The following is a 14380-nucleotide window of genomic DNA, read 5'->3' as shown; positions in this document are numbered from 1 at the left end:
CATTGATGCTGTTAAATTGGTCTGACTGGTGGTTTTAATTACTTTTTTAATTATTGTTTTTAATTAAGTGCTGGCTTAAGTGCTATCTGTCAGAGGGACTGCACTCCTGAGTGGCAATCCTGGATTAAAAATGAGTGATTCCTGAAAGCCTGATGCATAACAGCTGTTGTTGATATTTCAAAGGAAAATTAATTCATAGGTTTGTGTCTATTAATTTAAATTGTTTGATTGTTTAAAACAATAAAAGGGAAACATCTATGAAAATAAGTATTTTTCTTTATGATACACTTAAAATACAGCATTATAGAGCTGGAAAGGGTATCACAAGTTCATCCAACCCTTCCAGATTACCTCAGGAAAAGCAGCACCACACATCTTCTATTCCTGACAGATCCTTGTCCAGCCAGCTCACTGATGACCTGTGACAGACAAAAATGTACCTCTTCCACTGCTTCACCAAAGCTTTCCTAATGGCTACCCTAAATATCCTTCCTGCTGCTCAACTCCATTACTTGTACACACATCCAATTCATCCAAAGTCAACAGTCTTTGTGAGCAGCATTTTACATGTCTGAAGACTATCACAATACTCACACCCTTCGACTGTAGCTATCCCACTCTGTGTTTTCTTCCTGGGCCATGACTTCCAAACTCCACCCTTGTTATTCTCCATTGGATTCTCTCTGATCTGTGCATTTTTTTGCCAACAGTCAGTTAAGCAGATTTCTATGCCAGCAAGTGCTGAGTAGAGAGAGGTTGCTGTGGGTGTTGTAATTCTGCAATATGATAAATGTTCAGCTCAGCTTCATTTGAAATATGGATTACTCAGTACCCAAAAGATGAAACTCCATGAGACCTCTCTGAGGTAAATGATAGAAATGTGCATAACTGGACACAGCTGTATGCAACAAGCGATGTGAGATGTCACATGATGCTGGTGGCATGACACAGAACGCCACATTTTACATGCACAATTTCCCCTCCTGGGAGGTTCCACTGCAATATCGGCAGCTGCCCACCCTCGCGAGGAGTCAGAGGCAGCAGAAAGCACGAATTTCCAAAGAAAGTATTTGTTAGAAATAACTGCTTCATAGGAGAAAAGGAAGTATAATGAGGAGAGTGAGCTAAATTTTTGCACTGTTGAACTGAAGACCTACAAAGTCAGCACAGGACGGTAACGAAGAGATTCCAGAGTATTTTTGAAAACAGGCTGAGTGCAGCTCGGTTAAAACAGGCTCGCTCACTCCCAATGATTTCCAGTCACTTCTTTACGGGAGTGACTTGAGACTTGAGCAGTCTGAGTGAGGACACGTTACCTGCTTAGCGACACGTTTGGGGTTACAAACACTGCGGAGGGCCAGCTCCGAGCCGCCCTGCGAACGGGCTCGGGGAAGTTCGCAAGCGCCGGGCTGTCCCGAGGCAGCGCCGGGGTGTCCCGAGGCAGCGCCGGGGTGTCCCGAGGCAGCCCCGGTGGGCTCGGGGCAGCCCCTTTGGGCTCGGGGCACTCCCGCCGCACCTGCGGCCGCCGGGCCCCGCGGCCCCGGCTCGGGGCGGGGCGGGCGCGGCTCGGCCCCGCGGGGAGGGCGCGGCCCCGCCCGGCCCGGCCCGCGCCCCCCGCCCCGCCGGCCCCCGCGGCTCAGGGCCCGCCATGGAGAGGCGCTGGCGCCGGCCGCAGGTCCGGAGCCGGGGAGCGGGCGGAGGCGCAGCCGGGGGCGGCACGGCCGGGCGGCGGGCAGGTGAGGCGGGCCGGGGGCGGGGAGCGGCCGGGCGGCCCGGGGGCGGCAGCCGTGCCCAGGCGCTCCGTTCGCGGAGCTCGGCTCCGGCCGCAGCAGCCCCGGCCGAAGAGCGATCGCGGGGCGGGAGGGACGGGCTGGCCGGCGGCCCCCGGGGCCACTGTCGGGGCGCTGCCCGGAGTCGCCGGCGTTCCGTGTTGTGTCGTCCCGGCGGGTTTCCCCTGCCCCGACGCAGCGGCCGGAGATGAGCGCTGAAGCGGAGGGGCCGTCGCGGGCGGACAGCACGAGGTGACGCCGCCCCAGCTCCCGGGGCTCCTGCAGCATCCTCGCGGGTGCGGGCGGCGCCGGGCTGCGCCGCGCCCGCCTGACCTCCGCCCGGCTCCGGCCACCGCCCGCGGGCAGCGGGAGCGGCGCGGGGTCCCCGGGACGGTGGCCAGAGGCAACATTGCGAGCCCGGCCCGGCCGCCCCGCAGGCGGGGCAGCCTTCTCTGCAGCCGTGTCGTGATTTTGATCCTGGAGAGTGTGGGCTGCTGCTGGCAGCTACAGGATGAAGTCGCCTCCCTGCTGCATGTCTCTTTCTTCCCAAGCATCCTTGGAGGAACCAGGGAGTAGCACATCCCTGGGTTCACTAGAGTCCAGTGTTTTCTCCAGTGAGGAAGAGCAGGCTCCCCTGCTCCAGAAGGTCATCCCTTCTCTGGACTGCTTTACTATCAATGTAGGAGGCAGCCGCTTTGTGATGTCCCAGCAAACTTTGTCTTGCTACCCTGACACCCGTCTTGGCAAACTGGCAGTCGTGGTCTCTGCTGCCCGGGATGTGGCTTCTGGCCTCCTTGAGCTTTGTGATGATGCCAACCTTGTGGAGAATGAATACTTCTTTGACCGAAGCTCACAGGCATTTCACTACATCCTGAATTACTACCAGACAGGGAGGCTGCATGTGATGGAGCAGCTTTGTGCACTCTCTTTCTTGCAAGAGATCCAGTACTGGGGTTTGGATGAGCTCAGCATTGATTCCTGCTGCAGAGACCGGTGAGTTGTGAGAAGAGGAGGCTTCCTCATCTTGTGGATTGTGGGCTAGATGAGTTCCACATTGACTTGCATTCAGGTACTCTCAGGTGGGAGATCCAGCAGTGGGGATAGGTGAGGTAGCAGGAAAAGTTGTGTGAGTTGAGCCCCAAGTGCTGCTCTAGCAGTAGATGGGTGTCAGAAATGTGAGATGTGTTGGGTGAGGTCACAGTTACCATTTACTGTGGGAAAGGTTGCTAGCGAGGTCAAGATAGTGAGACAGCAACAGGATCAGAGTCTGGGATGTCCTGTAGTGGCTTCAAACTGGCCCTAGAAGCTCAAAATGTTGAAAAGGACAATACCAGAGATTAAAAGATTGTAAAAGGAAAGATGCCCCTTCAGTCATTCAGTGTGAGGTTATCATAGAGGGATTAGATGTGGAGTCGGGCACAATGCTGGGAGGATTTGGATCCTGCCCACCTGCACTTTAATTTTGAAGGATTTCCAAATCCAAGCTGGAGAGGCAGAAGGGGGGCTGGTCACCTGCCAGGCTGAGTGTGGGTGGCATGGCTCCAGGAGGAGCCATGAAAGGAAGCATTGCACGTGGATGTAGCAGCTTACAGGGAGGGGGCAGCAACAGCGGGAACATGGCTCGCTGGAGACAAATTATAACAGGCAGTTTTGGAACAAGGTGGGTTTTGACTGAACCACCCCCAGGATGTTTCTGTTAATTCTATTTGCAGCTAATTTCCCACCATATTCAATGTTACTGGTTTGGATTTTTTAGTATTGAATAAATGAATTTTCTAAAGAGCGTAACTGCTATTTAGCTATAGCAGTTACGTCAAAATTATTAGAAAGAAAGAAGTAATGCCATCCCAAAAGGATATTAGAGATATCCTACCCTAGTATGGTTCAGTTCTTCAACTGAGAAAATTGGAGCCTAGTTTTCATCCTTTTCTTCCTTCTCTGGTAAGTGTAACTGAATGTTCCTACTGCTTTAGTGATACATGGAGCTACAGGCCTTTTTGACATATGCAGGACTAACTGTATTGAAGGCAAAATTGCACAACACCTTTGTCTAAGGCTTGAGCTTCACAGCAGTCAAAAAGAAAGATACAAAAGAAAAAGGGTTTTTTTAAAGTGTACTTTGAGTATGGTTATGATTGACAAAATACTACTTTAAATATACTCTTACTCTGACAAAATATATATTTACAGTCTGTAAGTTTTACTTAGTACAAATGCTTGTCCACTTTGTGTGGGAGCCCATTTATCTAAAGAAAGATACATTGTCATCTTAGTGTGTATTGATCAGAAGTTTACCCATGAACTGTGTGGCTTTAATTATGCCTTCAGTTTTGCTATTGCAAATATGGACCAGTGTAATAAAAATTGCATGCAAGTAAACAAATCAAGAAGTGTTTAAAAACAGAGAATCTGGTTGTGCCAGGATTGCTTCTAAGAATTCATGTTAGTCGTGGTGCAGATCCTACTGTGGTCAACATGATCCATATAAATAAATCACTACCAGTAAAATTACTCTGCTTGTAGAATGTATCACTGATGTGAAATGGGGTAATAGAAGTGTATCAGTCAGTGGAAATATGCTGCAGGAGCTCAACAATATAAGCCATATGCTTGATATTAGGGTTTTCTGAGTTCACATAAGGTAAACTTTAATGTGTATTCTTCTGATTTGCATGGTAAATGATAAGACAAGCATCTGTGTATTGGTATTCAAAATCTCTTGCGGGGGTGTTCCTGGGCAGGTACTTCAGGAGGAAGGAGCTGAGTGAAGCCTTAGACATCAAGAAAGATGCAGAAGAACTGGATGCCCAAGATGAAGAAGAGGATTTTTCCGGTAGCCTCTGTCCCAATGTCAGACAGAAACTTTGGGAAGTTTTGGAAAAGCCTGGCTCCTCTGCCGCAGCCAGGACGTTTGGCACCTTGTCCATGGTTTTTGTTGTTGTGTCAATTGCCAACATGGCTTTGATTTCAGTAGAGCTGAGCTGGCTGGCCCCACCACTGCTGGATGCCCTAGAGTACCTGTGCATTGCGTGGTTCACAGCGGAGTTTGTCCTGAGGCTCCTGTGTGCACGAGATCGGTGCCACTTCCTAAGGAGTGTGGCAAACATCATAGATCTCCTTGCTATTTTGCCTTTCTACATCACCCTGCTGGTAGAGAGCCTGTGTGGTGGTGAGAGCTCCCAAGAGCTGGAGAACGTGGGGCGCATTGTCCAAGTGCTGAGACTTCTCAGAGCCCTGCGGATGTTGAAGCTGGGAAGACATTCAACAGGTATATTTGGCCATTGCTATGATATTTCTCAATTTCACTGCCTGCAACAGTTGTCCCTGGGCACAGTCCTCCCTTTTGTGTGTGCATTGCATGACACAATCTGTTAGCAGCAATGGCTTTTGAAAATCTCACTTTTGAATGTTCTAATTGAGTGACAAGGGCCTTCTTCAAAAAATTTTAGCTCTTCATAAAGCTTTGTATATTGTTTGCATTGAACATTTACATAAACAGACCTCAGTGTTGCATGCTGTAAATCATCCACCAGTCATTCATAATGTGATTAATTTTAAAACATACATGTGTGTTGATTTTATTAGGGAAGAAGCAGAGATCATCAGCCCAGACTTTTTGTATGTTCCAAGGCCCACTAATGACAGCTGTCGCAATTTTGTTTGTTTAAAAGCATATGCAAAGAATTATGTCATCATTTTGTCCATGTCACAGATCCTGAAAACAACCACAGTGGAGAATTTTTCAAGGAAACTGTTTAGAACCTTTTCAGGTGATGGGTTGAGAGCCTCTCTGGCCCCATTGAACCCACTGGTATTCCAGTGGTATATGGAGCCCATCAGGGGCAATGCAGAGCAGCAGTGCCAGGCTCAGCCAGCGTTCACCAAGAGGCCTGGGGCACTTATTGCCCTGGCACTCCTGACAGGTGAATGAATAGCAAGCCAGGGGTGGGGTGGAAGGTGAAATGCATTTCTGTGAACCATCTTGTGTGCTCCCTCTGGTGAAAGGAAGGCATAAAAGTTAACATTTTCCAGTGGGAATTTATCAGAGGAAGCTGGAAATGATTGGAAAGTGTTTAATTTCCTCTAGCATTTCCCCTGATTTTATTACTATTTCATAGCATGTGCATGCCTGGCTAAATGAAAGAATAAAAACTGTCTTGGCATTTTCAAACTGATTTGATTATGTACCCACCTAAATCGTGGAGAAGGTGCTGAATTTTACAGGAGAAATGTTCAGCCAACACTAGTAGCTTTGAAAAATTAAATCCTAGTAGTAAATAATGATCTCTATCTTGAAATATTAGCTGTTCTGAAGACAGTGGTGATTGTACTTGAAATGCATCCAGTGTTCCCTTTCAGGATTTTCAGCCATGAAGCAGGAATGGTTTTATTTTTGGAGAGCCCTCTCTGTGAACTGGCCCAAATTCAGCAGGAGTTACTGTGTGCTCCCAGCAGCAGAAAGAGTCTTATTTTGTTACCACTGAAGGGTAGCAAACCTGCCTGCCAGTGGCAGGGAGTAGCTTTGATACTACTCATAATCATAAGCATAATCATAGTGGTTTGGGAAGTATCTTAATCCTACTCTCTGCCCTAAATTATGCCTATACTGATGCATAACAGTCCCTTAGGAAGCAGTTGAGAGGAAGTTTATAATGATTCAGTCTGGCAATGTGTTTTGCTTCATTATAAGTTTTGCAGGGTTTGGTAGAGGTGTTTTGCAATGCTTTTACACACTTTTGATGGTAGTTGTAATGTGAATGCCATCCTCTCTAACTGTGTTTTGAAAATAAGAAAAAGATTTTATCTCATCAGGGCACTTTTGTGCTAACAAAATGGTCTTCCAAAAGTATGTTGATTCAACTTAAGTTTTCACTTTATTGCAATTTACTCTTACAGAATGAATGTGTTCATTCTGTCACTCTGTTTTGTGGCTCTATTAACCTAAAATTGGATGTTTCAGATATTTTTATAACTGCTAACTTCAGGTACACATACTTTCAAGGATGGTCTAAACACTTAGGTTTATATATTTTTTAATTAATTATTCAGTATTTACCACAGTTTACATCACAATGTTGAGTGGCATTGAATTCAATAGTTCTATGTTAGGTAAAAGTGAATTAATTACATAAAAATGTAGTGTCGTGATCTGGAGGTGTGCTGTCTTCTTTTTACTGGAATCAAAATGCCAATTTCAGGTGCAAGAAGCAATATTTGTATCAATTTAAACCACTCGGAGTAATGTTACTGCCATTGTGATGTTTATTTGGTAGGTCAGTTGCTGCCTACTTAGTTGCAGAATGCTAAATCAAATCTGTATGATTTAAATGTAGAAACTCACTGTTCTGATCTCCTGTACAAAGAAGTTTGTTAATGTGCTTCTAAATACATCCTTTACCACAGCTCCTAATACAAGATGAGCCCCATATGTATCATGCATCGAGACCATCCATCTTGCACATGCCTAGACAGTCCTGAGAAACCTCAGTTTAAACCTCTTCTGCTCTCTTGCCTTGGATCTGAGAGGAACCTTCCAGTGAGGCTTCTCTACAATTCCTACAGTCTCAGACCAGACAAAGCTTCAGGCACTGCTCACTTGTTTCGTGTGGCAAGATGAATACAAGAGCAGAAGATTTGTGTCTGCAGGCAGCAGCTTCTGTTTCACAAGTAGGAGTGTTCAGAGCCACAAGAACATCTCTGTGGTACTTTGTGGAGCCATAGCAAAGCTGGGATCACAACAGCAGTCTGGCCCTGCTGTCAGGGCCAGAGATGAGTGAGGTGAAAAAAACAGTTATTTTGTTCACTTTCAAGAAATAGCAACTTAACCCTTTCTGTGGGACAAGAACAAGAATGAAAATAAGAAATGAAAAAAGTAATTTCTGCCCCTTTGGAAGCTGAAGCCAGCTCACTGGAGTGATGGGATTTTAAAAACACTCAGGCTAAATGGGTGTGAGTGTGCAGTTACTTATGCAAAGTACTATATCTCTTCAAGGAGCCACTGAGAAATCAGTAGTACCTCTGTCCATAAAATGTGTAGATAGAGGGCAAGACTACTCCTCTGATATAGCAAAATTATGTATTTTAGTGACTTCAAGAATAGAATTGAACCTGCATTTGTCATGTTCTCAGATGCTCCTCGGCTGTTGCCTTCCCCTGGGACCATGTTTTCAGGGAAGCCTTGCTGGTCTCTAGGAAGCACGTACAGGGGGACTTCTTGAGGAGAAGTAGGGTGTGAGCATCTTGCTTGCAAAGGCAATGAACATATATTTGAGAGAAGACCATAGCATATTTAAGGCCATTGTGCCTCTAGAGTCATAAAAAGTTGAAACTTCAGCACTTTTTGTGTCAAAACTTTAGGGTTATTTAAACGCTGTATAAACTGAAGCCCCTGAATATCAGCTTGTATTGCCAAGTCACTTTGGACAAAAGAGAGATTGAACTTGACCTGCATGGCAGAAATGCTTCTTCTTCCTCCTACCAGGGCTGGGGCTGCTTGCCAGCCTCACACCAACTCTGTTACAGCACCTTAGCACCTTACAAGCATGAGTAACCAAACTGTCACAGCTCCTGGCAAGGAGTTCTCACGAGAAGCTGTAAGACTTGCTGAGGTGTCTATGCTGGAACAGCCCTAGTTTGGCCATGTGCCAGGACTCTGAGACATTTTTTAAAAGGTACAAAGTGATATATAGTAGTATACTTTATACATGTCATTACACCAACTGATTCCCCTTAGAATGAGCTGCGGAGTCCAGTAACTTCTCTGATTCATAAATTTTCCTGGAAATGTCTCCTGACTTCATGTAAAGACATGAAGAACTATATCTTAATTTTAGATTAGTATACTAGAACTAAGAATAAAAATTAAAAATCAGACCCTTAACACTTAGAATAACTAACCATAGGAAAAGTTAGAATGTCATAATGTGATACAAAGAGTTCACAGTTACTGTTCTTTTCTTCCTTATTTAAATCTATTTTATGTGAAATATTTGCTTTTTATTTTAGCTATAATACTCTCAAGACTCATCATAAGGTACAAACCCTGGCTTTTATAATATTCATTTATGCTTTGAAAAGAAGTGCTACAGCAATAATTTTAAATTGTACCTTCTTCCTAGCTCACCTGAAAGGACTTTCTCTTCTGCCTTGTTCAGTACAAAGTTTTACAGGGCAAGGGCTACCTTCCTTGGAAGATGAGAATTTGAACTGAGTTCTTGCAATTGTCTCACGGAGCTTTTGCATTGCTAATATTAGTGTTTCCAAAATATTAAAGCAGTCATATTTACAGAGAAAATATTGCACTGATATATATTATTCCCCTTGTGTTAGAGATTTAATCTATATCATTGTAATAAAGACTCTACAGATCATAGTTATTGTAATACAAGATCTCAATATGGGTAAGTGCTTTACTGGAGTTAGTATCAGATAGCATGGGAAGAAAACCCCAACATTGCCTCCAATCTCTACTGTGTACTTCCAGTGTTTGCTGTACATAAAACTTCTAAAACCCATTAGACCTGCAGGGGAAAGGAAAGAGCCAAAAGCAATAAATGTTAACATCTTGTAGTTTGAGACTGTCGAAAAAATCAAAATTGCCTATAGCATTAACGAGCACATGAAATCTTCAAGCAGAGCCTCAGTAAGCTGTTTTGCAAATACTACTTTAGTGAGAAGTATACCAATGAAGGGTAATTCATAAGCATTATGTTTTTTCTCATTTATTAGAGAAAACATCTCACATTTTTAAGGAACAGTATTAAAAACTAATCCAGAGTAATTCAAAAGATAATTTCAGTCTCCTATATGTCTCAACTGAATTGGTACCCTGTTATCTTCCTTCTTTCTTTATGTGTGCAATATTTATCCATTGCACTATTTTTGGATTTACTTTCCTGCTCGCTTTTGTGGGGTACTCTAGCCTAGAAGCAGTAGCTCTGAGAGGAATATAGGGAGTTAGAGAGACTCCCTGTGCAGCTCAGGGGCAAAAGGACTGGTGCAGTACATGGTCTATTAACAGGATTCCATGCTTGCATTGAGAGGCTTTGCTGTCTTGAGTTTGGCACAAGTGCAGCTGTTACTGGAAAACCATTTGTTTGATGTCTACAGATACAAGGTAGTGATAGGGCTTGGGGGGGTGGGAAGAAGGGTCGAAGAGAGTCTGTGACAACTATAAAAGGATTAAAAGCAGTCCTTCAAGAAAAAGTTATTGAGTGAACTGAACTGGAGTCTAAGTACTCACATAGCAACACAAATTTGGTAACTAAGGGCTCCTTGGTCCAAGAGAAAAAGAGGACAGTGGCTGGAAAACAGAGGCTTGGCACATTCAGTCTCCAAGTACATATATCTTTGTGTGTTTTTAAGTACAGTGGTGCTAGATCTTCTCTTACCGCCAATAAATAAATTGAGATAGTTTATTTTAACTAAATTATATGTGTTATAATTCAGATATTATGTATAAGTATATATGTACTTATAATCTGAACTATAACAGATGTGTTATAGTTTGAATGATAAGTAATGAGAAGAATTCCTATACTCTATTAAGAAAATACCAATGATGTCAGATGTTCAGTCTGATGCTGTGATCTATTTCTGTAAATTACAGAAAAAGTGATTTCTGTAAATCACTTTTTCCCAGCTTCTGTTTAGAGCAGCACCTCTTTTTAGCCTACCAGGGTCAGTGCCTCGTTAGACCAGCAGAAGTGCTGGTGAGAGATATGATCAGAGGCCATCATGAGGATGGTGACCATGAAATAAGAGTCTTTTCAATTCATGGTAAAGTGAGGAAAGAGGTAAACAAAACCTCTCACATGGATTTTCAACAGGCAGGATTTGGCCTGTTCAGGACACTGGATCAGAGTCCCTTAGGAAACAGCCCTTAAAAACAGAGGGCTTCAGAATGGCTGGGCATACTTTTTAGAAAGAAATCTTAGACTCAGGAGCAGACAGTACCTGTGTGCCTAAAGACAATCCAAAGAGGAAGAACAGCCTGGATAAACAGGGAGCTTCTGCCAGAATTCAGAGAGAAGAGAGAGTTTATGACTTTTGGAAGAAGGAGAGGAACTCGGGAAGAGTACAAGGATTCCATTAGGTAGAGAGAAAATCAGAAAAACAAAAGCTCAGCTAGAACTCAATCTGTCCACCAGTGTGAAAGGTAGGAAAAAGTGGGTTTAGAAGTACATTACCAACAAAAAGAGGGCCAAGGAAAATCTCTGTCCTTTATTGGCTGGAGGTGGGGGTAACATTATCACCAAGGATGAGAAGAAGGCTGGAGTACTTAATATCTTCCTTGCCTCATTGTTTAACAGAGAGAGTGGATATCCTCATGGCAACCAGCCCCCTGAGCTGGTAGACAGGGATGGGAAGCAGAATAGACCCCCAGCAATCCAAGAGGAGGTAGTTAGTCACCTGCTGTGCCACTTAGACACTCACAGGTCTATGGGGCGCATGGGCATGGGATTCTTCCGAGGGTGATGAGGGAGCTGGCAGAAAAGCTTATCAAGATGCTTGCCATCATTTATGAGCGTCCTTCGTTAACCAGGGAGGTCCAGGTAACTGGAAGTTAGCAAATGTAGTGCCCATCTACAAGAAGGGTCAGAAGGATAATCCAGGGAACTACAGCCCTCATCTTTGTGCTGGGGAAGATTATATAGCAGATGGTCTTGAGTGTGATCACATGGCATGTACAGGATAACCAGGGGATCAGGCCCAGCTGTGGGTTTAAGAAAGGACAGTTCAGCCAAGGCTTGATCATCCTGGGTTTTTTTAATGACTACATTGCCTGCCTAGTGGATGAGGGAATTGTTATAAATGTTGTCTACCTGGACTGCAATAAAATCTTTGACACTGTCTCCACAGCATTCTGCTGGAGAAACTGGAGAGGCCCATGGCCTGAACAGATGCACTCTTTGCTGGGGTAAAAACTGGCTGGAGGACTGGCCCTGGGGAGAATTAGTGTATGGTGCCACATCCAGTTGGTGGCCAGTGAGTAGTGGAGTCCCCAAGGCTCGGTATTGGGACCAGTCCCGTGTAATATCTTTATTGATGATCCAAATGAGGGAATCGGATCCTACCCTTTAGTCATTTTGTAGATGATACTGAGATGGGTGGAGGAGTTGACCTGCTGGAGGATATAGGGGGGTTCTGCAAAAGGATCTGGGCAGGCTGGATAGATGGGCTGAGATCAACAGTATGAAATTCACTAAAACCAAGTGCTGGGTTCTCACTTGCATCACAACCCCTGTTGCAGTGCAACAGGCTGAGGGAAGAGTGGCTAAAAGCTGCCCAGTGGAAAAGGATCTGGGTGTCATGAACCAGCTATGCCCAAGTGTCCACAAAGACCAATGGTATCATGGCCTGGATAGTGTGGCCAAATGGACTAGCAAACTATTTATCACCCTGTACTCAGCAGTGGGAGACCTCAAATCCTGCGTCCAGTTCTGGACCCCTCACTACAAGAAAGACATTGAGGTACTGGAGCATGTCCAGAGAAGGGCAACAAAACTGGTGGAGGATCAAGAGAGTAAATCATATGAGGAGTGGCTGAGGGAGCTGGGGTTGTTCAGCCTGGTGGCTCAGGGGGAGCCTTATTGCTCTCTACCTCCTACCTGAAAGGAGGGGTCAGCCTCTCCGCCCAGACATCAAGCAATAAGAAAAGAGAAAACAGCCTCAGGCTGTGCTGGGGAGGTTCAGGTTGGACATAAAGAAGAATTTCTTCATTGGAAGGGTGGTTAAGCTTTGAAATGGGCTGTCCAGGGAGGTGATAGAATCACAGTCCTAGAAGTGTTCATGAAACAGCTGGATGTGTCACCTGGTTTAGTTGACAAGCTGGTGTTCAGTTTAAGGTTGGATTAGATGACCTTGGAGATCCTCTCTGGTGTTAGTGAGTCTGTGATTCTCAAGACATGTTCACCAGCATTCAAAGAAAATACAAAGCAGTCAGCCTTTAAGTAAGAAATGTTTTGCAAAGATATAATGACAGCTACATGAATCAACTCACTGACAGCATTTCTTGTCTTTCAGGCTTGCGGTCTCTTGGGATGACTATTGCTCAGTGCTATGAGGAGGTTGGCCTTCTGCTTCTTTTCCTCTCTGTAGGAATCTCTATATTTTCCACTGTGGAGTACTTTGTTGAGCAAGGTGTGCCAGGCACAACTTTCACAAGTGTCCCTGGTGCTTGGTGGTGGGCAACAACTTCCATGACAACAGTTGGTTATGGTGACATTAGACCAGACACTACCATTGGTAAGGTAGTAGCCTTTATGTGTATACTATCAGGAATCCTGGTTTTGGCTTTGCCAATAGCGATAATAAATGACCGCTTTTCTGCCTGTTATTTTACACTGAAGATTAAAGAAGCTGCTCTTCGGCAGCGTGAAGCTTTAAAGAAACTCATGAAGAACTCATCCAGCGATTCAAATATCAATGTTAATTTGCGAGACGTATACGCACGCAGCGTCATGGACATGTTGCGGTTAAAAAGCAGAGAGAGAGCAAGTACAAGAAGCAGTGGTGCAGATGAATTTTGGTTTTGACTTCGGGTGTGATGATTTTTGGTTTTGGCTTTGAAGTTATTAAACCTTGTGTAGCACATAGACTGCTTCAGAAATTTAGTATTAAGTATCTCTTATTTTATTATTTGCCACACAGTGTATTTGCTTTTCCAGATGGAGTTTTACTTACATGGACAGACAGAAATATCTGTTGTATACAAAAGGCAGCATACATAGCATGAAATCTCTCAAGGAACTCTAAAACCTACTTTCAGAACTGGGTCGTGGTAAGTGAGATGGGAAATAATGGATCCATGAAAGTAAAACAATGATGCAAGCATTTGTCTAATCTAAATCCCTAATAATGTGTCATAATAAAGTCTTGGTGAAAATTGCCAGAGTGTTTCGAATTTTAAAAGCCTAGTTTTTGTATTTGCACTTGAAGAACAAAAGTCAAAGTCATTAAGGAAAACTGAAAAGGGAAGTCTTAAGAAAATGAAGTATTGAATACATTTAGGATGACATTCCTATAATGGGCTTAATCTTGATCCCCTTTTTTATCCCCATCTTCTACCCTATTTGCATGAAAAAAGTTATTCTGGGGTAGCATGAGGTTTGGGGGGAGGGAGGAAGGGGTGGGTTTGGAATTTCCTTATTTGCAGAGAAGAAAAGGGCTACCAGATATATAATGGGTATTAGGAGATAGGTGGAAGTATCAAGGAGATGCAAGATCTATAGCAAAGTACAAAACAGTCATTAAATAAGTGCCATAATACAGAGCAGCATAAATAGTTACTTCAGAAGCTGCAGGAGCTAATACAGCCTTTGCAATACAGAAATAATTTACAAAATTAGTTTGAACTATGCTTTCTCTATGTGTTTTGATTCCCATGACTTATTTGTGTAGATAAGCAGTTTTTGTGCTCAAGTTATCACTGGTTAACAGGAGAAACAGTAATTGTAAAAGATAACAAGCCAGTGATTTCTCTGTCTCCCATTAAATCGTAGGTATTCTAAATGATCCAGACTTCTTAAAATTCAATTATCTTCACTGAGTCATTATTAGAAAAATGCTTAATTAAAATATTTTGTTTCAAAGGAAAAATGAACACTTGT

General features: G+C 44.0%; 1 protein-coding gene across 1 annotated transcript; it reads left to right on the top strand.

Moving 5' to 3' along the window:
- The first annotated feature begins 1710 nt into the window (after nucleotides 1–1710).
- KCNV1 (potassium voltage-gated channel modifier subfamily V member 1) lies at nucleotides 1711–13659 on the top strand. Its single transcript, XM_021546437.3, has 3 exons — nucleotides 1711–2762; nucleotides 4511–5037; nucleotides 12795–13659. Exons 1-3 carry the CDS (start codon nucleotides 2281–2283, stop codon nucleotides 13304–13306), a joined length of 1521 nt encoding a protein of 506 aa, XP_021402112.2. The 5' UTR covers nucleotides 1711–2280; the 3' UTR covers nucleotides 13307–13659.
- Nucleotides 13660–14380: the final 721 nt, after the last annotated feature.

This window comes from Lonchura striata, chromosome 2 (assembly GCF_050655825.1).
Source record: "Lonchura striata isolate lonStrDom1 chromosome 2, ASM5065582v1, whole genome shotgun sequence".
Taxonomy (NCBI): Eukaryota; Metazoa; Chordata; class Aves; order Passeriformes; family Estrildidae; genus Lonchura; species Lonchura striata.
The sequence above is the reverse complement of the archived record's forward strand: the minus strand, read 5'-3'. Positions and strand labels throughout refer to the sequence as shown.

Excerpts from the sequence above, each read along its gene's own strand:
- KCNV1 (XM_021546437.3), top strand. The coding sequence starts at position 2,281 with ATGAAGTCGCCTCCCTGCTGCATGTCTCTTTCTTCCCAAGCATCCTTG. Across the intron at positions 2,763-4,510 it reads GATTCCTGCTGCAGAGACCG|GTACTTCAGGAGGAAGGAGC; the intron begins GTGAGTTGTGAG and ends GTTCCTGGGCAG. Across the intron at positions 5,038-12,794 it reads GCTGGGAAGACATTCAACAG|GCTTGCGGTCTCTTGGGATG; the intron begins GTATATTTGGCC and ends CTTGTCTTTCAG.